Source organism: Pezoporus flaviventris, unplaced genomic scaffold (genome assembly GCF_033815535.1).
Source record: "Pezoporus flaviventris isolate CSIRO_AGI_PZ_B2104156 unplaced genomic scaffold, CSIRO_AGI_Pfla_v1 ptg000005l, whole genome shotgun sequence".
NCBI lineage: Eukaryota > Metazoa > Chordata > Aves > Psittaciformes > Psittacidae > Pezoporus > Pezoporus flaviventris.
This window is the reverse complement of record NW_026892553.1, coordinates 1,303,022-1,326,069: the sequence shown is the minus strand read 5'-3', so window position 1 is coordinate 1,326,069 and position 23,048 is coordinate 1,303,022. Positions and strand designations below refer to the sequence as shown.

The 23,048-nt window shown below is 47.3% G+C and overlaps 1 protein-coding gene across 1 annotated transcript; it reads right to left on the bottom strand.

The window, feature by feature from the left end:
• Positions 1 to 497: 497 nt before the first annotated feature.
• Positions 498 to 8,260, bottom strand: LOC133265192 (G-protein coupled receptor 83-like). The gene is made up of 5 exons (XM_061445504.1): positions 7,997 to 8,260; positions 7,204 to 7,892; positions 6,358 to 6,483; positions 4,927 to 5,060; positions 498 to 1,100 (listed from the first exon to the last, which is right to left on the bottom strand). Exons 2-5 carry the CDS (start codon positions 7,585 to 7,587, stop codon positions 506 to 508), a joined length of 1,239 nt encoding a protein of 412 aa, XP_061301488.1. The 5' UTR covers positions 7,588 to 7,892; positions 7,997 to 8,260; the 3' UTR covers positions 498 to 505.
• Between the last annotated feature and the right edge of the window lie 14,788 nt (positions 8,261 to 23,048).

The following is a 23,048-nucleotide window of genomic DNA, read 5'->3' as shown; positions in this document are numbered from 1 at the left end:
TTCTGAAGGGGACGGTGCTGTTGACGACCCTTTGCTCGCTGAGAGGCTTTGGTATAATCTGCTGAAACTCCATATGGATGGAATCAGCCTGGATGTCCAAGTCCTTTGCCCCAGAACAAGTCCATTTTTGTTGCTCTGCAAAGCCCTCATGGCGTGGCCCCTGTTACGAGTGCTGAGACAGGCCAGTGACTTGGGACAGCATGAGCAATGGTGGAAACGCAGGTCCCCCTCCCTCTGATAGTAATAAGATGGGAAACCCTGAAAGCAAATGACCATCTGTGGACCTCCATGTCTCCTGCTGCTTGGAACAGCTGCAGCTGTGGGCTTATAGGGAGGGTGCTTAAGAGGCTTTGCTGCCACCGCACTGAGTGAAGGGGTTGCTACTGTGGTACATGACAAAAGTCAGTAGTAAACAGAGTCAGAGCAACACCATCATTGCTGGAGGAGAAACGAGGAGGTCCCATTGACATCCACGGAACCAGACAACTCACCTCAGCCCTCCAGCTCACAGGCCTGTGTTGGCAGTCTGGATGTTTACAGTGGAGCAAATGGTTTGTGAGGCAGGTGCCTTCCGGTACCTGGCCTGCTCCATCCACGCCTCGTGGCAGGATGTGACCGCAGGTGGCAGCGCATTGTCCTGAGCCTGAGGTACCTTCTGGCACATGCACAGCAGGGACTTGAGCTCTGAGCGGAAGTTCTCATTCAGCCAACAGTAGATGAAAGGGTTGTAGCAGGTGCTGCTCATGGCGAACCAGTGCAGGGAGAAATAGAGGGAGTTCTTTGTCTTGATGCCTAGACTGGAGATGAGCACCACGTAGCAGTTGAGAGGGAACCAGCAGACAGCAAAGACCACCACCACCAGCATCAGCATCTTGATGCTCTTCTTCTTGTTCTTGCGGTGCGTGATGTGCTGCTGTGTGGTGATGTCTCCGATGGCGTTACGGAGCCACAGCTTCTTGGCCAGGCGCGTGTAGGTGACAGTGATGATGAGTAGAGGCAGGAGGTAAAGAAGGAGAAAGGTAGACAGGTCCAGATACTTCCAGACCAGCTCTGCAGGCTCAGGAAAATCGGGGAGGCACAAACTCCGGACAGTGGCTTCCCTTGAAAACAAATAAATACATATATAGCACGTGGCCATTGCTGTGCAAATGGATACTGCCAATTTGGCAAAGCACAGTGAGGTTTCCACGGCACCCACAATCACCACTTCAGATTCATAGTACAGACAGAGCAGGGGCAGATACTGCTCAGCTCAACAAAACCAAGCTCAGTCAAACCTCTGTTTCTCAGAAAGCATTCTCATGATGATCTCGGTGTCTCACTGAGGGTAAGACTAGCTAAAGTATATTACCTCATTTTCCCTTAAACTATAGTCTGATAAAAGAAAGACAAACTGGAGTTTCCTCTTAGAAGCCACAGATCTTAATTGAATGAGGCACTCATGTGACATGGTAAACGTCACCTCCGCTGGCCCATTCTTACAGAAGGGGGTACTGTGAAAGCAGCACTGATCCAGCTGCATCTCTCCCTTCCCTGTGTGCATAGGCACAGAGGCACCGCCGTGCCCATCTTCTCCTCCCCCAAAACCCAGTGCAGGGGGAAAGAAGGCAGTAGGTGAGTCTCACCAAACTCCTGCTTTTCTCCAGGCCCATGAGTGATTCCTACACACCTAGAATAAAGGCACATTATTCCCAGGTTCCCCTGAATGAGCCTACCTGGAAATCCAGCCCAGGATGTGTCACTCCTCTTGCATTTGGGCTGTGTGGACTGGGTCTGGGCAAGCACAACTGAACAGCTCTTTTCAGGATGCGACAGTGTCACAGCAGGTGCTGGGATCACCACTGCAGTGCACTTGTGATAGCCCTGACTTGCCTTTGCCAGGTTGGATGTGCAGTCATACACCTTTCTGTGACCCAAGCAGGTACAGGACCCCTTCAGCCACAGCAGAAAACTGCTGCAGCAGCTGGGAAGTCAAAACCCTTATGGACAAAAGAGGAAGGGAAAGGGCCAGGGGCTGTGTGAAAGCCTCACAGGCTCATAGCCATGATGCCACGTGCATGGGCAGCACTCCTTCCTTCCCATACTGACCATCCTCTTCCCATCAGCTTTTTGGAAGACCAACTTTTAAAACCCAATTGCAACATCTTAAAATGGCTGTGATTACTAGAAAACTTGGTTGCTTAACTCAAGTTTAACTTAAGCCTGACAGTTTAACTTCTGATGGTTAACTAACAAAAGAACTGAGTTCAACTCTATGCAGTAGCTCATTTTAACAGTGCTTCAGCAATCTGTCATGTCCAACGCAGCAGATCCAGGCTCTGTTCACACGTTCTGGCTGGCAGCAGATATTTGCTGATGCACCCCAGCACCATCTGAAGAGCAATGCCTCTCATATACAAACAGCAATAAAAAGCCCATGTGGGCAGTCAAACGCTCTCCCTGCCATGCTGATGCGAGGGAAGTGGTTGCTCTGTAAGGGACCCTCTGCATCCCACAGATGTCTGGATGAAGCATTAGGAGAAAGGAGCACTTGCACATGTATTTCCAGCAGATGTTTTCTCCTTTTCACCTCCTCTTTTCTTCCTCTTTGTCGTGAGTGTCATGTCATGACTGCTACTGCTGAACCCAGGACACTCTTGTACCATTTTGCCCTTTTCTCTTCAACCCTTGTCCTCTGCTCACTTGTATTCAGCACAGACTTTAGCCCCCATCAAGCTGCATTTATTCATTGCAGTATTCATTAATATGTTTAATATCCTGTTTTCAACCTCTGGTGCTGGCTGTTGTGCCACAAATAGAAGATTGCTTGAAAACGGACGGCTGCGAGCAGGCCCCATGTGCAGCTGATGGAGGGATGACAACGGGTGCAGGAGCAGAGCTCAGCCAAGTAAGCACCCTGGAGACAATAACGCTCAAGAGGGGACCTGGCACAGAAGGGAAGATCATCCTTTCTGAGCCACGCTCCTGACCTTTTCCTCCCCAGGATCCAGTTTCCCTGCTGGCTCAAGTGACCCAGCCCCTGCCTGTGGGCAGCTCTGCTTGCCAAAGGGGACCCGCCAGAGCAACAGGAGATCTGCTATGGGGAAGCAAGCATGGCACTCAAGGTGACACCACGGTGCGGAGTCAGACCCATCATAGCCATGCTGAAGAGCAAAGCCATAGGGAAAGAGCAGAAGCAGTGGGGCCGGAGTGGGGCAGCCATCCCTCACCATATTCCCCAGGAATCAGCTGTCTGGGGAATCCCTTGAGCTCAACATGGTGTCTGGGCTGGAGGACAGCTGAGGACTAGCAAGGGTGATGCTTTGGTGCTTGCAGAGCTTAAAAACTCATTTCACCCTCCAAAGCAGGGGCACAGAGCTGTGAGAAGAGGCTCAAGACCATTTCAGGGAAGAGGCTCATTGAGAACCAACCAGGATGCTGTGATTCGGTAAATTTTGACATGACCATGGAATTTACTGCACCGCTGTGCACTGCACCAGAAAAGTGCTGGTGGAGCCCATGTTCTCCTGTCCCTAGAACCCCAACAGCTCCTGGCTCAGGAGACCCTGGCCCTGCAGTGAGCCATTACCAGCAATATCACAACTGGAATTTTCATTCAATGGAAAGCAGGGATAAGAATAGCATGTCCTGGAAGTCCTTATAACACTGAGCTGCCTCAGGCCAATGTGCGGCTAAGTTTCCTCTGGCTGTGCTAAAGGATGAACAGAGGTGGGTGCCATGAAACCGATGGTGGTTGTTCATTCCTAAGCAGTTTGTTCAGTAATACCCTGACCACAGCGGTGAAGCAATGCAAGTACAGGAGTAACCCAACACTTTGTTTATAATGTCTAAGTGGGTGAAGATATTTACGCCCCAGAGAGGTATTAATCACAAGCACGAGTAAGGAAGGGCTGTGGAGCCCCAGATTGCACTCCCATCTTGTGTAACCTTTCATATACAAACAGCAATAAAAAGCAGTCAAACACTCTCCCTGCCACGCTGATGGGAGAAAACTGGCTGTGCAGCAGGAAGAAAGATGCTTGTCACAGAATCACAGACTCATAGAATAGTTAGGGTTGGAAAGGACCTTAACATCATCTAGTTGCAAACCCCTGCCATGGGCAGGGACACCTCGCACTAAACCAGGTCACTCAAGACTCCATCCAACCCGGCCTTGAACACCGTCAGGAATGGAGCGTTCACAGCTTCCCTGGGCAACCCATTCCAGTGCCTCACCACCCTCACAGTAAAGAACTTCTTCCTTATATCTAACGTAAACTTCCCCTTTTTCAGTTTGAACCCATCAACCCTCATCCTATCACTGCAGTCCCTAATGAAGAGTCCCTCCCCAGCATCCCTATAGGCCCCCTTCAGATACTGGAAGCTGCTATGAGGTCTCCACGCAGCCTTCTCTTCTCCAGGCTGAACAGCCCCGACTTTCTCGGCCTGTCTTCATACAGGAGGTGCTCCAGTCCCCTGATCATCCTCGTGGCCTCCTCTGGACTTGTTCCAACAGTTCCATGTCCTTTTTATGTTGAGGACACCAGAACTGCACACAATGCTCCAGGTGAGGTCTCACAAGAGCAGAATAGAGGGGCAGGATCACCTCCTTCCACCTGCTGCTCATGATTCATTCACAGAGAAGCCCAATATTTACAATACTCTTTCTCCTGCTGCCTGTTACTGCGCCCTTTCCCTGCTTCCTGGAACAGATCTCTCAGGTTGAAAATACTGTCCACTTAAGATTATCCCCTTGGCCTTGAGTCTGGCATTCCTGCAAAATGCTGGCACTGGGAAGTGAGGTTTCATCCACATGCAACTCCTGCTGATTCCACTGTGTCCTTCCCCAAGCCTTGGAGCCCTTCCAGCCATGCTCACCACTGAGAGCCACTGCTGCAAAGGGCCATCAGGCCTCTCCATGCTCACCTGGAAGGGGAAACAGCTCACCTGTAGTTATACTGGAAAAGCTTTTGGTAGATAGCATGGGGTAGGGAGAAACAGGTTGCCATCATCCAAATAACACAGATGCTCAGCGCTCCCTTTGTTAGTGACATCCTCGGCTTCAGTGGGTTCAGGATGACCTGCAACAGAGACATCACCACAACTCCTGTCACACAGGAATGCAGTGTCCCTTCACCAACACACACAGCAGAGGCATTTTTCGTTGTGATCCAATGCTGTTAAGAAAATGACAGCTGCAATTAGGGAAATGTTCTGCTTATTCGAGTGACCTGGAAAAGGGGAAACAGTGAACTTTTCACTCTGCTCAGAAGTGCTTTCAAATGAACTTTTTCCTGTTTTGGTTTTGTGAGGACCGTTTTCCTTAAATTGTGGGTTACATTAGGCAGAGAAAAAAGAAGGCATCTACACAAGCCTCTCTGTTGGTGAAAGACTGGGTATGTTTGTTTATTCTATATGGACTACGTAAAGAAACCTCTTCTGTTTAGCTGAACCTAGGAAGCTGAATGCCTCCTACCCTCTTTTGAGGCATTAACTCACCTTTTATGAAATTTTCTCTGTTAAATGAAAAGGTAAAGAGGTTATAAAATCTGAGAGCCTGGAAAATGTTGTTTGACTGATTACATGAAAGCCTGAACTACCTTCTCCTTCAGGTACTGGCAACGCAGGGAGTGTTTATCCCAGTGGGCAGCTAACATGGCCATGCTGCAGGCAGATGCTGGGCATGGTCTTCTTCCAGCTCTTAAGTCTCTTCCCAGGATTTCCAACAGAGATTTCCCACTCTGCCACTCCTGTTTGTACTGGTCTAGCATTAGTCCCATAGTTGCACCACAGGGATTTAGTCTCAGAATTTCTTTTTTCTCCATCTCTCCTGCAACTTGATGATGCCCAATGGGAAACAAAGAGCAAAAAAACAAATGGGCAGCTAAACCAGAACGTAACTCAGGATGCTACTGGTGTTCTATGGGTTTTGGGTGGTAAACTAAAAAGCTTGGAAAAGTTCCCTGTACAGCTAAAGGAACACTTCGCACTCAGCATTGGCTTAGCTGTCTTTCAAGGCCTCCCATGTATAACACCACCTCCTGAACCAATTTGCGCTGCCGTACTTGGGAGCTAGGTTGGACTTGGCTCTTCAAATGACATGAAAAAGGTGTTCTCACCCTTTTCCACTGAAAGCTGGGGCGTGCAGTGCCATATTTTGTGTTTTCCCTCCTGCCCTGTACCTAGAGCCTACGGAAGTCCATCAAGCCTTCCCACCCCTGATACATGAGGGGGATCTTTGAATTTAGCTCTAAAGCCTTCTCACTGGATATGGGTTTAATCCCCAAGATTCAGCCACCTTGAAACCATGGCTTAACTGAGACTGGCAGGGGCTTGGGAGGAGCCTTGCACTGGAACATCGATCAGGTGGCATCTTACCTGGTGCCTGTCCAGAGCGATGGCTGTCAGTGTCAGTGTGGAGACGTGCAGGGAGCAGTACTGCACGAAGCGGCTGACGTGGCACATGGCCTTACCAAAGACCCACGTGCTGTTCACAAACCGAACCTGGGGGTGGGAGAGAACAGGTCATCAGCCAGATGTTCTGAAAACAATCCCATGGGGAAGCCCACATGGCAGGGCAGCTCCACCTGAAACCCAGAGAAAGGTCTGCTATGCTGGATATTGAAACATTTACAGTAGAGTTTTAAAGGTCAAGCCCCACAGATTAAATGAGTGGTGCTGCTGCAGCCCTCCTGGCCTATTCATATAAGCATCATTTATGAACAGCAGTAACAACTTTTTAATTATACTAACAATTATATTTGGAAAAAGTGAACAAAGACCCCTCCTTTCTGGTCTGCAGAGCTTTCACTGAAGACTTAACCCAAGTGGCAGGTCTGAAAAGCTCGACTACTTTCTTCCAATGTCCTGGGTATGACTGTCATTCAAGTTGTTTAAGTGTGACCCTCCAGTGCTCTCCTGTGAATACATTACATGTTCATCCAGACACTTACTCTGCTTTCCCCAAGAATTTCTTGTGGTTTGGTGGCATACCTGGAGAGACTTTAGGGTCTTTTAGGAGATACAGATTCTAAGAGAGCAAACGGAGCCCCCAGGGTGCTGAACAGTGTTTTACTTGCCTGGCAGAGTTGTCTATTAGACTTGATTGTATTGGGTTCACACCTCAGTCCTAGAAGAGCATGCACAGAGAGGGTGTGACCACCAAGCAGTGCTCTCATGAGAGAATCATCTCCTGACTGAGGGGACAGCACAGGGGACACTTACCAGGGTAAAAGGCATGTTGAGCAGCGTGATCATAATGTCAGACACTGCCAGGTTGACAATGAAAAGGCTGGTAGCTGAGTGCATCCTCTTGTTCTTCAGCACCACATGGCACACCAGCATGTTCCCAAAGAGAGACATGGTGATAATGACTGAGTATGCCACAATAAGGAGTGCTTTCACTGTCGATTTCTGGGATTCTGGCTCGTATTTAGCCAGCTCAGCGAATTTCTCCCACTCAACAATATGGCTGTCTGTCCAGTTGAAGATGGTCCTGTTGGTTGCTTGGTAGATTGACATGAGTTTGGGCAAGGAAGTGTAGTGGTCAAACTCCTCAAGAAACCCCATCATATGTGACTTGTACAACTGAAGCAGCAAGCGAGGCATGGTGGGTTCACCTGAGCCTTCACTAAGCTCGAGGCCACCCGGATCACAGCTCCAGCTGACCTAGGAAGTGTTCCATCACCTTGAACTTCTTGGTTCTCTAGGAGGCTGGTAAAGATGAAGCTGACACTACAAACACCACCTTAAGATGAAAAGCTGGAGGAAACTTCCATAGTGTGATGGGCTCCCCCCGTGCAGAGGCAGCACTGGAGAGCAGTTCCAACTAGCATGTTGGAAAGGGGCTGGTTTGAGACCACACACTTTCAACCCCTTTGTGTATCAGGAAGAACAATAGCTCCACAGGCAGGCTGGAAAGAAGAACTCATTATTACATGCAGCACCTGTAGGCAAACCTCAGGCAAGGTCTGCAGTTGTTTTAATCCCATGTCAGCTTTTTCTTCTTTCTTCTCACCTGAGTCTATTTTTCGTCCAAATTCCACAAAAGGCTGCACTGTTGGTGCTTTCATCCTCTACTTCAAAACAGCCAGTTCTTTTCTGTTGGAATGTACAGCTGGAGCCATTTGGGGATCATTTTCAAAAGCAGAGATAGCTTGTGTCTGCATCTAACACCAGCAATTATCCTAAAGCGATTCAGAACCTGGAAATCACATCAGAAGTTGAGTTCAGGCTATCTCACATTTTCTCCCCCAAACAGCAATGTCATTCTGCATTCAGTGTTTCTGTTTCAGCGAGGAAATGGTCTTTCCTGCAAAGGCAAAAAGTTAGCAGTAGAGGCATGGAACTCACAGTCTTCACACCATACACAAACAAACCAACACACAGTGCCAGAGACACAAGAACTATTCCCTAGAAACAAAAAAACCCTCTGCTTCCTCACCTTTACTGATACCCATTAGATATTTCTGGTGATTTTAGATTTTGCTGAGCTATTGATGTTAGGTGGAACCTATTAACTATGCACACTGGTATTTATAGATATGCTCTACCTATAACCATATACATATATAAATATATGGGAGGGGAAAGTCATTTAGAAGCTGTCAGGCTCTCCAGGAGGGCAATTGGTTTTTGTTTGGTACACGCCATTCCCATCAAGCCCCATGGTCACAAATCAATGGACCTCGCACAGTGCAAGGCATTAGTAAGCAGAGCTTTCAGAGCACTAAAAGGCTCCCTGATACTTCCTGCAGAGGGGACTGGCTGGCTGCCCAGGACAGCCAACCCACCACATGGCCTGAAAGAGACACCCAGCACCCCCAAACCAGCACAATGCTCAGCCACACAGGTGGCCTCAGCTGCAGGCACCACAAGGGTCAGAGATCAACTGCTTTCTGGGGGAAATAAGGTACAGTGAGCTGATGGTGGTTATAGCCATGCATTCCACAATACAATCCACTTTAGCTTGTCTGCTTACTCTGCGGAGCATGGGGAATACCAAAGGACCTACAAGAGGACGCCTCTCACAAGCAAATGGATGTTAAAGTAGCTTGCTGGGGTGGAAGGAGATTACAGGTGTTTACTGGGCAAGTCTGTGAGAGAAAGAAGCCTGGGTAGGACAGAGAGCATGACAAATGCTCACGGGTTCTGCTGGAGCAAAGCAGCTGTAGTGCAACAGGTAACTTATCTCCTTGTTAGTATCTCAGTGCTGATGGCATTGGGAGCATCAGGACCAGCCCTAGACCAGGTTCCACTCTGACTTTCACAAGATGTGAACCTGGAGATCTGCCATGAAACGGGGAGCAGAGCCAAAACCAGGGAAAGGGATTGTTCACCTTGTGTGAAAAAGATGGTTGGAACACAGGACTCATTGTAGCAGAACATCTCTGAGAACATTGTGAGCTTGGCACGAGTCAGAAAGGACTTAGTGCTTCCACAGGTAATGAGAGAATCCAGAACTACATCCCTCTGGGCTTCTGGGGCAGGATAGCAGATGGACTCTCTACTCCAATGAGAGCCTTTAAGTTTATCCCATACCTAGGTAAGCCATGCAGGACTCCACACCTCTTTATTATCCACTGTAGTAAGTACCGAGGATGTCATCCTCTATGGTGAATGTCAGCTTTCAGCGGGCAATGAGAGGGACCTAAGAGCAATGCAGCACCTGTGTAACAAAAACAAATCATATTTTAGTCAGCTCCAGCTGAACCACTTTCATCTCTGTGTAAACCACAGCTGAGATGCTCATGCTACACTGAAAAGCAATCCTCTCAGTAGAGAGCACTGTCCTGTTTCCCTGAAGAACGGTGTGGCTAAACGCAGATGATCCTGAGGAGCTGGAATACCACGGTGTTATGCAACAGGAGGGTCTGCCTTTCAGTTTTTAGAACCTGATAGAATCCGAAGGGCAGAGAGGAAGAGCCTACCTGACTGCAACCTCCCTAGCTCTCCAGCTCCTGGGTCAGAAAGCCTGGGTGAGCGCTCCCAGCTGCTGCAGCAAGGATTTCTTCCCGATGCAGAGCAGAGAAGAACCAGAACCTTCCCTTCTAACGAATTTAAAGGCATCTTTGCAGCAGGGCTCTGGCCGACCCGTGCTGTAATGCTGGACAGAAACCGGCGCTCCACTGGCTGAACCGGATTAATCTTCCCTCGTTAACACCCGTTGCAAGCACAAGTTACACGCAGTTTCTCCCCAGTGACAACGACCTTCCCTCCTCTCCCCACCTCCCCTTCACTTACCGCTCCACCTGCACCGGGACCGGGACCGGGACCTGGACCTGGACCTGCACCGGGGCCGGGACCGGGACCGGGACCTGGACCTGGACTTGGACCTGCACCGGGACCTGGACCTGCCCCGGGACCGGGACCGGGACCGCTTGTTCAGCGCCGCACGTGCAGCCGCGCGGGACGCAGCCGCCAATCCGGGGGCGCGGCGGGGTTCGGGGGCGTGGCCACCCCTCCATTCATAAAACAGCCCCGGGGGGGGGGGTCCCCTACCGCCCCCCTCCGCTCCCCGGGTGTGAGAGCGGCTCCCCGGGGCCCCTGCCCGAGGTAACCCCCAGCGCAGCCGGTGTGGGCAGGCAGCGCTGTGCCGGCAGCGGGGACGTGGAAGCTCAGGGAGTCCTTGGTGTTGGCTTCTCATTGCCACTGAATCGCCCTCAAAGTCCACAGGCACCGTCAGTCTTCTCAAACGGCACTCAGCCAAGACAGTATCACAACATCCAGCCAAAGGGGACACGTTGCACGTACCCATCCCTTCACCACCAAGGACTGAAACGATGGGCAGAGCTCTGATGGCTGTAGCCGCGCCGCAACTGCTGCAGAGCGGAGCCCACCACCACGCTGCAGGGCTGTGGATGCAAACCAGCCTGGGTGGGCTCTGAGCATGGCTTCCTAGATGCCTGCTCTGGCAACAGGGCACCTGTGTGCGGCAATGTAACTGGAATCAGTGGGGAAAAGAAACAAAAAACTTTCCAAGCTTGAATTTTAGAACTGGTGGATTTTCAGCACTGACAGATTGCTCTTAGAAAAGTGTTTTCTCACATCTGGATTCTTCCTGACAGATGTTGACACAGAAATGTAAAAAAAAAAAAAATAAAAAAAAATGGAAAAAAGTCAGTTTAGGTTTCAGGCAAAGATTTTAGACAATATTTTAAGCTATCATCTTTCTCATTCTGCATGCTGTGTGTGTTACACCTGATTTAAAAAACAAGTAAGAAGGCTTTGTGTTCTGCCCACAGTGGGCTCTGTGATCTCCTGATCCTGCCTGTGGCTCCTTTTCCACGGAGCTGAAGGCTGGCTGCTCACACGGGGAACGCATGGGCAGGACATGGGACATAGAGAATGTGCCTCCTGCTAGATCCAGGATTTTGTTTATGGGTAAAAAGGTCACACACTGACATGCAGAGCCAATCATTCAAAATTCTCATGAGTCTGAGGTTTCAGCAGTCCAGTCCAACACGCCGCTGTCGTTAGTCCTGTCAGTTACAATGACAACACCACTTTTGTTTTCCAAATTATCTAATTATTGCTTATTTCAGTTAATAATGCCCTTAGAATTGTTATACACACGCTTCCGAACATCTGTCCTGTTCTCTGGCATTCAGTTCACCTTTTCTGCATGCTGTTAGAGCAGTTGGAGTCTCCAGTTCTCCGTGAAGATGGACTCGTCTGCATTTAATTTGTTACTACCAAATTAAAAAACAATAATCCAGAAGCATCCCTAAGCTCAGTTTCCTGATCCTGGGAAGTTAAAGTGGTGCTGGGAAAAGTTAACAGCATGTGCCCAATGTCGGAGCTGCTGGTGGCTGTGGAGCCACACACGGGGCTGGAGCAATCGGTCCTTCTGCTCCTGGATGCTCACCGAGTTGTGCTGGGATCACTCATCCTGGGTCTGGCATGCACCCTGATCTCCAGCCATGTCTCTATCCTCTGTCAAGGAAAGTGATGACAATTTAATTTCAGGTTTTTTTCAGTTTGGGTATCTTTGCTGTGAAGCAGACTGAGCATCACAGCTTGCACCACAACAGCCAGAGGCCTTTTGAAAAACCAGTGATGATCTTCATAGTAAACAGGAGAAAAAGAGAGCCAAAATAGAGATAGGAAGGAAAGATATGCATATTTGATGTGTGTGTTTCCAGGAAACCAGTTCTTTGCCCAGATTTTTGTGTTTATTGCTTCCCAGGGTCTCAAAGCTACTCCAGGTGAAGGCTGTGGCATAACTCCAGTTGTTTTCAGCAGAAGCAGAATGAAGTCTTGTATTTACTATATGGAGTTTCTTGCCTCAGGGATGTAGAAAGAACACGCTGTACATCTATTACCATTACAACAAGGTGATCTGGTAGGCTTCTGCTTATTTTTTCCACTGAAGTTATTCTCATCACGCCTGTGAGATTCCCGTGCACCTGAAGAATCATTTGTTATCCTCTCATATATTTCTATCCTGGCACATATTATTACTGGCTTTATAACTGCAAGGATGTCCAAAGAAGAAAGCTATGAGTTTAGGCTAATCAAATTTGCAGCCAAATCCCAGGCATGTTATCTTTCTCCAGGTGCAAATTATCTGATTACTGATATATGCTAGAACCCCTTGAAACACTCTAGCACTCACTGCTTGAAGAATTAAGACTCGATTCATTATGATTCACTGTTGCGTCTAATATTCCTCTGTACAACAGTAATCCTCATTAACCCTCCTGAATGGGGACAGAGACTTTTCCCTTTGCAGTTGGTCCTGCTATTCCCCATATATGCCTTACCACTTGCTTGGTTTACAGACTGAGGGTAGGTGAGAAGCTGATGCCCACTACTCCTCCTGGTCTTTCGTCTTGCCCTGTGCTCCTGCCTCAATGCTTGGTGACAGCGGAAGAGAAAGGGACTAACCAGGAACCACCTCCTGTCCCACAGATGCTCAAAGGAGCCAGTCCTTTGCTTTCCATGTCATTAGACAAGTGTCTGATTGACATTTGTCTGGTTTTTTACTTCTCAGAAAATGTTTTAGGAGCAGGAATGCTTGTGTTGTGGAATAAAATCGCTTAGAGATTTCTGCCTGTTTTTCTTGGACAAAATTCAAGTTACCTCCCTGTCTCTGCGGAGTCTTTGCAGACTGGAGATATTAAAGACATTCAGTATCTTTCTTTCTTGTGTCTTACTTTCAAATGTCAGAAGGTCTTTTGTTTCCTGCAGGGCTAGATGCCCTCTAGACAGATGAATTAATAATACCACAGATACGCAGGCACCAGAAGCATTGTAACAGATGAGCTGTAAGAACTCCTTCTTTTGCTCTCGGATATTGGTATCTATTGTCACAATCAGAACTTAAGGCATAAAAGATATAGGTGAATCCTTTTTTTATTACTAAGCCTTATACCCGCATGTGTTGTTTAATGCGCACAGTCAGGCAATGTGTGGGTCACTCGCCTTTCCTTCCTCCTGAGACACATGTTTAAAAAGCCAGCTTGGGTTTACTGAAGGTAGAGGCAGCAGAGCCAGGGGCTGAATCAGTAACTTCTGAACTGCAAGGCACAGTCTTCTGCACCAGACTGCTTCACTTCACATTACTGTTTCATCTGAGCTTGGCTTACTACTTGTGGACTATAAGGCCCCCCCCAGCTGGAACAGCCTCATGAAGGCTGTGTTCACCCGGGGCAAACATGCCAGATGCCTAAACAACTGGCACTTCGTCTTTAAAACTGAAGCTACGTCCAAATCTTACATTCATCTGCTATCCAAAATCAAATTAAAATTCAGGTGGCAGGAACTGGGAAGCACAAACTAATCTCTGTGTAATATGCAGGCACTAATTCCCCAGGGTCAGAGTAGGAGCTAGCATTAGCTGCACACCCAAATGGGCACAGGGTTTTCAAACACATAATTTCAGACTAGACTCTGCCATTAGCATATATTCTAAATAGCACTTAAATTCATCACAAGTTGGTTTTGCAAAATGGGCTTCAACAGGAGAAATAAGAGCAATAATGCAATAGCAATTGCATTTGATTTTCTGTGGACAGTTACAATTTAGATTTTATTTTTCAAAATACAAATGGCAAGTATGTAATAGCTACTAATAATGGAACTTCAGAGCGGTTGGAAAAGAAAAGCTTTAAAACTAATTTGATAGTCCTTGAATTTTCAGCTGAAAGGCTTGGGCAACAGAACAAAGAAAACTAATATGATGTTGTAAATCTGCCTTCTCCTTGAACTGATGGGCATTGTTTAGTGACTCCATTGGGGTCTGGAGCTTCAGACTTGATTTTTTTATTTTCCTTTTTTTCCTTTTTTTTTTTTTCCTGCTTGAAACCACACAGAATGCCACCAACAGCACGTTTAATTCCTGCCTGACAGCTGGCCACATGATTTCCACTGTGATATGAAAACCCAGCAGGTAATAGTGACACCGGCCCATTCCTAAAATGCCTGGCTCAGTGCTTGGGTCAGCAACCTTCTGTCCTTCAGATCAGAACGGCCCATATATGTGGGAAGACCAATATTTTTTGAAGAATACATCTCCCTTTGCTGTGGTAGACTCTTGGCTCCAGAAGCCTCCAAGCCTCTAACACCCCTTAGGGTACGTTTTCTTCTCGGGAGGTTCTGCTTTAATTCTTCTTCACACTCTGTGAAAGAGTAGAGGACAGAAAAACAAACCAACCAACCAAACATGTTTTCCTTAGCAGAAGACTCATTGCTAATAAAAGTGACTTGACAATGAGTAGGATCACCTCCTTTGACGGGCTGGTCACGCTCCTTTTGATGCAGCCCAGGATACGGTTGGCTTTCTGGGCTGTGGGTGCACACTGCTGGCTCATGTTCGTTTTCTCACCGACCAAAATACCTTTTATTCCTGCATGCAGAGGTATGAGTTGTGTGCTTCTCGGTGACTGCAGATCAGCTAACGGAATGCTTCTAAAGAGACTAAAGGCAGAGAGCAGATGGACATTTTAAACAGAGTGGTCTGCAACCATGAAAGCATGAAGGTGAATTATTTTTGGCCCTGTGGGCCCATGACACTTCAGGCCATCAGGGCAGAGATGCAACAAATAGATGGGCCCGTGATCGAGGGGTGGACTTAACAATGGACACTATTGCCCAGGTTATTCATGAGTGTGAAACATGTGCTGCAATTAAACAAGCCAAGCGGTTAAAGCCTCTTTGGTATGGAGGACGATGGTTGAAGTATAAATATGGGGAGGCCTGGCAGATTGACTATATCACACTGCCACCAACCCGCCAAGGCAAGCGCCATGTGCTTACCATGGTGGAAGCAACCACCGGGTGGCTGGAAACATACGCTGTGACCCATGCCACTGCCCGGAACACCATCCTGGGCCTTGAGAAACAGATTTTGTGGCGACACGGCACCCCAGAGAGAATTGAGTCAGACAATGGGACTCATTTCCAGAATAACCTTATAGATATTTGGGCCAAAGAGCATGGCATTGAGTGGGTATATCACATCCCCTACCATGCACCAGCCTCTGGGAAAATAGAAAGGTACAATGGGCTGTTAAAAGCTGCACTGAGAAAGAGATACTGGAAGCCTATGAAGGGATTCGAGCTGCTTTGGAAGTGATTGGCACTGAAGCACAGCTCCTCCTGGCACCCCAGTTGCTCGTGCTGGGCCGGATGTTCAAAGGCAAGATCTCCTCTACACATCATGCAACTGATGCTACATGGAGTAAATGGGCTGCACTAATTACACGCCTTTTTTCTCCTTCTCAGATGGTCAACCTGTGAAGTAATTTGTGTGTGTGATGTACATATGACTGTTGCTGTGCACATGTATTCCTTCATCTCTGACTGTGGCTTACACATAGGTGCACCAGCAGGGACCTATTGCTTTTAGCCTACCTGTGAAGATACAGAAGCAGTAAGCAGGGACACTCCCGAGTTCAGGTAACACCATGCAAAAACTGCATTTAAAACCATGATTCACTGAGTTCACAAAGAGCCTTTGACCAAAAGTTCAGAACACTTTCATGGTCTCACAACTAAGCCTGTCTACGAGTGCATTGCTGATTACAGGCCAGAGAGCTGAAACTCTGCAGGCAAGACTTTGCCACAGAAACTCTGACTATTTGAACCCTTCTGATGGTGCCTGAGACTGGGAGGCAAGGGAGCCAGCAGACACAGCAGGGACTGCTCATTTGCACCTCACTTGTCATGAGCTAAGGAGGCAAAGCCTGAGATCTGGATGCATTTGACAAGGTGAGGAAAGATCAGGTAGCACCTTAGCATTTTCCTGGCTTTTGAATAATGGCATCCTTTAATGGCTCATCATGTCTGTTCCCGTTAAAGGCCTGATTAATTTAGAGGCATCATAAGTTTGCTGGGATGACTCACATACCAAAGGGAAGGAGGAATTAAGGAAGATGAGACTCAAACAGTAGTGGTAAAATATGCATTTACTTCAAAACTCTGTCCTTTCATGCAGCTCTGACCAAAGGAAGAGAAGATAGGGGGGCAAAAGCCTTTTCAATGCTGAGATTCAGTGGATCACAAGAGGGGTTTGAGCCGTGCATCGTTCTGTATTTGCAAACAGTGGCAGCAGAAGCAAAAACAACCAGGAAAGGAGAAAAGGAGGAGGCTGTGTGTTTGACAGTAACTCACTCTGAAGCTTTTAGTTTTCAGTCAAAACAGGTGATGAAATGGTAAGAATGAAATCTGAAGAGCATACACCAACTGGCACTTCCTCAGGAGGTCTAAAGAGCTTGAATACAAAATGATTATCATGCTTTTTAAAACCTGCCTTGCCACAAGGGAACAGAAAACAGCAAACGTGGCGTCCTTTCTTAGAGAGGCTCCAGAGGCAATCATGGTTATTTTACATCCAAGTTCCTTTCCAAGCAGCCTGAAAAAAAGGATTAACACACACGGAGGAATGTGACTGACTGGAGGAAAAGTCCAGACACCTTCATTTTACAGAAAAATCTCCTTGGTTGAAGGAGGCAACCCGGCTGAGGATGACCACTACATACAGCCAGTTCGGGTTCCCAGGTGGATTTCAGCTGGGTTTCTCCTCAAAGGCTCTTGAAGAAGCTGAGCTGCTGGAAGACACGGCAGAGGGCAGCCCAAGCAGCCCCAGGAATGGGCAATCGACTGTCCCAGGGTGGTATCAGTCCACCTGCACAGGACACACGGACAACCACAGCGGGGCTGTGGGCTCAGAGAAGTTCATCAGGGGAAGTGCTGCAGCAAAACAGGAATGAGCTAAGTGATCTGAAACGAACATTTGTCCATGGTGTGCAAAGCCGCAGGTTTCTGAGCAGTGCTGGGACTTCCCTGAAGGGCTGGCCCTCAGGTACTGGAAAAACACCGCAGTTCAGACATGCAGTTATGCAGCACCTGCACCTCTACGCCCTTGAAGCAAACGAACAGTTAAGGGGCTTGAGTGTCTTATCAAAATGCAGCACTTGAGAAAATTGGAGCCTCAAAATCTCATGGCTAAAGAGCTAAATAAGAACACTGAGCAGTGATCTCTGGATGTGGGATCAAGCAGTAGAGGAAGAGTTCCAGAGCTGCTTGGAGACTCCAATTTCCATAACAACTGTGGTCAAGGTGGTAATTTTCCATTTCTTTCCTTACTGGTAGAGGATCCTAAACAATCCAGGCAAGAAATAAACACAAACCGCCCACCTGGCATATGGCTGTATAATACAGCCAGCCAGCATCCCCCATGAAGGCTCCTCCTAGCTTCAATTACCAGGTAAAGCATACTAAATGCACAAGCTTTGGCTGATTTACCTGCACTGTTTTGTGCAATTTACTCAAATGGAAACAGTCACACAGTGTGAGGTTAAAGCCCATCAACACATATTTCACTGCTGGGGTGGATTTTTTCTTCTTCACTGTATTAATACGCTGTTTTCTGTGCAAAACAAAAGCAGGCACAACCCTTCAGGTTGGGGGATTTCTGCAAGGGCTGGGTCCCCTCTCTAGCCAAGGTGAAAATTGTTCTCTTTGCCACTGGGTTCAAAGGAAGCTTCAAAATTGTTTCTCCCAGGTTTCCCTTGGATTTAGGGAAGCTTTGTTCAGCTCTTCGGTACCTGTCGGCACAGATGAGATGTCAGCTCTCAGAAGCTGAGGTGCCTCTGGTACAAGGGGAAGCTTCAGGAATGCTGATTTCCTGCTTCCATTCAACTTTCTCACTCTAGAGATTGACCAAATCAGTTCTGTGGAACTCCTCCCTTTCCAGATGTGAAAGCAAAAAGTAAAAGACCCTTTCTTGCTTTTGTAATGTTTAGCAAGAGGATGCAGCGCTAACTGTCCTATGGGTCTGCTGCTGTTCTCAGAAACCTCCTGGGAGAGAGGTGAAAGGAGCAGGGTTTGGGTAGAGGATGCTTATAGGGGAGCACTTACTCCTTTCCTGAAGCCACCACACTGCACCAGCACCTCCTGAATCCTGAAATGTCTGATGTGAGGCTGCAGAGCATTTGGCATCAGAGATCCGCACACTGCAGGGTTTCCTGGTGAGAAAAAAACCCAGATACCAAGTGAAATGCTGCTGCTGCAGGCTTTTCCCAGGAGGAAATGTGAAGTAGGATTTCAAAGACTTTGGTCAGCTTAATGGCATCCTCCTTGGTGCCGAGGCCAGCACTGGGACCTATGCCCAAATTGCCTGTTCGCTAGCCGCCCTGGCAACTCACTGCTTAATTACACTTGGTGATGGATTAATTCATACCTTTGGGACTTACACAATCTGGAACTTGGGTCCTAACCATTTTTCCTCCGTTTTTCTTCCTGTCCTGGCCGGTATCTCAGTCAGGAAACTTCAAATGGAAAAAGTCCCTTCTGCTTCTCTGTCCCTAGACTGAGGCACTCACTGTTGAGTGGCCGTGAGGATCAGGTGGATGTATCTTTCAAAAGCCTTTTTCTTTTTCTTTTTGGTGGCTATAGAGTGCCTGGGATTTAAATGCACATTGATGGTTTGTGTTCTCTGTTTCACTGATTAACTTGGCAAGCGCAGAAGGCAAGCCTTTCCCAGAGGCAAATGAATAGCTGCAGAGGAAGAATACCATGAATCTCCCTTTGTTAGCTTAAGAATATGAACACTTAAAACTGAAGAGACAGGCATTTCCTTTTTGTATAGAAGATTTATTGCCAAGTGCTTGGCCTAGGGAGCAATTTTTCTCCTTCTATTCAGTCCATCTGAGCTAATCAATAGGGAATAATCTAAGTGGGGGGAAAAAAAAAAGAGAGTGCAGGTCAGTGACCCCAGTCAGTGCTGTGGTTTGCTGAGATGGAGGGATGGCTGGCTTAGATCAGCCTAAACTGATCTGGGGACCTGAACCCAAAAATCCTTCTGCCATGAAAACTCATCTGTTGTCAACATTGGAGACCTCATACAAGAGCAGAGGTACAGCACAGGACTGACGCTGTCTGCTTATTTTTGCAGTGTAAGGCCTCCCATTCTAATTCAGGAAAAAATATTTGTTTACCCCAGAAGAGGAAGAGGTACAGAAATTGCCATTACAGAAATTTGAACAAACAGGCCAATATTCTGCTTTGCTTGCAGTTCACCTGATAATAAATTAACAGCTTTCCCATGCGTAAGAAGCAAGATTTGCTAAAGCTAGGGCTGGTCTTTGAGGCAGCTGTGTCTCCCTACCTCCTAATCATGCCAGTGTTTTCTGCTCCAGCCAATCAGGACTGCAATAAAGTGATGGAAGCAACTTACAAAGCCATCTGAGTATCTTCATTGCCTCAGCGAGGAGGCTGAAGACCTTAAGCTGTGAGACTCTTCCGCCAGGCAGCTCAGCAGGCAATTATCTCCTCTCCTTTGTATATGATTGGGATCATACATACTGCCGGCACATTTGAAAGGAAGATTTGAAAAAGAAAATCTGTGTATGCATGGGGAAATAGGAACAACAAAATAATTGCATCCTTTAGCTCAAACATTGCCACAGATCTTCTGGTGGCTCCCGATCCACAGAACCACCTGTGTCCCAGGAGCAGCTGCTCACCAGGAGCTGGGCTAGCAGGTCCCTGCAGCAAAGTGCCACAGTCCCAGAGCACAGCATCCTCCCTGTGCTCAGAACTAATTCAGGCTCACCTGCAACTGCAGCCTTCCTAGAACACTTGCCAAGGCTACAAAGCCAAAACCACAGCAATTGATACAGGCAGAGTGAAAATTTCTTGTGCAACATGAATTCTTGCTGTGTATGTCCATTTCATAACAGTCTTAATTTACACAGGCCATTACCATTTCCCCATAAGGCCTTCCATTTGTTCACCACAACAACTGGATAATGTTTATTTAACGAGCATTTTAATACACAGTTGCTTTCTGGAGATGAGGTGGCAGGGCATGGCTGAGTCTTTCTGCTGGGTGACATTCAAGTTTCTCACATAGGCGTTTCTAATCCAAAAGTATCTGGTTTTCCAATAGCAGCTTCGAATCAGTCTGTAGCTTTCACTGCTGGATGCCATCCTGAAGATGCTGGGGTGGTCTGGAGATAAACAGTAAGTACTCAGAACTTCAAATCTAGGTTAAAGAATGGGGTTTAGCCATGTCAGCTCATGCCTCCTTTCTAGAAGTCCATGCATTATAATGAAAAGCTGTTCAGTGTAGCAGCATTTCAAAGAACTTAAAAATCATTTCAAGAAAATGTCAGCCTCAGGCTTGCCAAGTGTCACCAGTCCCCCATACGGGGCCCAGACCAGGGCTGAGCTGGCTCAGCTCCCCGCACCCTGTGAGCTGCCAGAGCTGCTCACAGTCATCAACCGAGCTCAGGGTGTGGGAACAGCAGAGAAATGCTGCAGGGTTTTGTATTCTCCTTCAGAAATATGACTGGTTTATGAAATCTGCTTCCTCTACTAAATCACGTACATTATACCAGAAGAATATTGTGTTGGCTTTGATGCTGTTATCTGCATTTGTTCCCATTTCAAATGCTTTGAAATACATCAGATCACCTTCTACAGGCTGCATCAAAACTCTCCCTTTTCTATAGGGGAATCAATCCCAACCTGAACTCTCTGACAAGTATCAAACATAAAAGGGAACTGGAAGACATGGGACAGCTCTTCATTGGCTGTGAAAGCACTTTTGGAGTTGTTGCAAGTAAAGTCTTCCTGGATGCTTAGGCAGCTTATCACTGGGGTAGAACATCCCCAGATATCCCAAGGATTTGTTTAAGATACTAGAAAAACACCATCCCAGTTCGTGCACTCTTCCACCTTGGGCTGTATGGAAGGGCTGACCATTTCTTCCCAAAACTGGGAAAGACAGAAACAAGTTTTCTTGAAGAGCTTTTAAAACCATATGAGAAGTTTTCCAGGATGACCAAACAGGCACCAATGACAACACTGACCGCCTGAACAGATGGGATGCAGGATGAGAGGAGGCACCCTCGCTGGCGATGGGGCATGCTGCTCCTCTGGTCCTTTCCACCAAGCTCAGCCTCATTTGCTTTGTGCCCTTTAACATAACCCAGTCCTCATGTTTTATTTTTCCATATCTGAGCACATGCTTTACTTTTAGCGCTCTCTTAGCATTAAAAGCTGCATGGTGATGACCATGTCCTCAAAAATCAAGAGTGAGAGCAACTGGATGAACTAATCTTTGTATTAATCAAGATGCATTTTGAGAGCATATATGATTTCCATTAACGAGGGTATTTTCTGAGAATGTGTCTTTTAGGGCTGTACGCAGCAGATTGTAGCAAATTGTTAAATTTGTTAATGAAATTAATTAAACTTAATTAATATAATAATATAAATTTGTAGGCTATTTACTACCAAAATGAGATCATCATAGAAACAAGAAAAGAAATACCAACATATGACTATATTGAATTTAGTTTTTTGAACACAGAGCAGCATCTTTAATGCTGGATTATTCAATTAGACAGCAGATGTCTTTCATTTTGCTCTTTTGGTGATGCCTAAATAATTTCTCTCCCTTCCCACAGTTCCCTGCTGTCCTAACCTGTGTTTTCTCCCACCATCCGACCAAGCCACATTGTTCTGCTTTGTCCTCCGCTCAAAATAGTGTGGTCCTGATGCAGGAGAAAACAGGAAATGTATGATCTAAGAAGTGCATCACTGCCGCTCCTGGCCACACAACAGCCCAGAGAAGAAATGACGAGTACAGACAAGAGGAAAAAAATATACTCTGGAGCTGTTAAGTGGAGAAGCAGTTTATAGTCTACTTAACTCTCAGGGAAAGCAAAATTGCTCACTCTGTTTAGAGACTCTTTTGTCTTTTTCTCTGTAATTGAGCAGACTTATTTGAGTGACAGCTGTTGAAAGACTGAGACAAAGTCTCAGTCCTCCTGACAAAGAGTAGGTTGCAGAGCCAAGGAACTTCCTTCCCACCATGGGGAGGCAGGGGTAATGCAGGAGGGAAGGAACAAGTTTTAATCAGTTCTGAACTGACACTTCCAAGCATCACAAAACAGCATCTTTCTGGGCATGGCAGATCATTTACTGGGGTAGTGAGTGAGGCTGGCAGAGGCAGATTCAGCTGCCACTGAATTCTCACAGAACTACAGCTGTGCTCACAGAAGTGAGAGATGCGAAACAGGCTTACCAACAACAGAGAAGTATTATGGAAAGATTCACGGGAGGGAGAAAACACTTGATGACTTCGAAAAGCAGACAAGAATAGGCAATTACACTCCTGTGGGTTGCAAATACGGCTTTTAGTTGTGAAGTGAAGCCTAAACTCCTACTGAAACTCTTAAGTGCTTCAAGCACCTTCAGCAGGAGCTGAAAGTTTGGCTGCGTTTCTGTGAAAAGCAGAACCACTCACAAGGTGCAGATGCTGAACTGGAGGAGGAAACCAGAAGCACGTGTCAAGCACAGCCAGACCTCACTCATTGTCCTGCAGCCTTCCAGCCCGGCTCTCTGCAGCTGAGGGGAACTTGGTGTCATGCATGGAGCTTCCCTTGACCCCCTGCAGAGCCGGGACACAGCCTCAGCCCTTCATAAACCCCCAGTGCTTGGGGACTAGAAAAGCTGCTCTGAACCATGATTCCCTGTGGGATCTGCCTCTTTTGCCTGCAGGTGTGGCAGGCAGGCGCAGAAATTTCTCTTACAGGGAAGGTGTATTAAATACC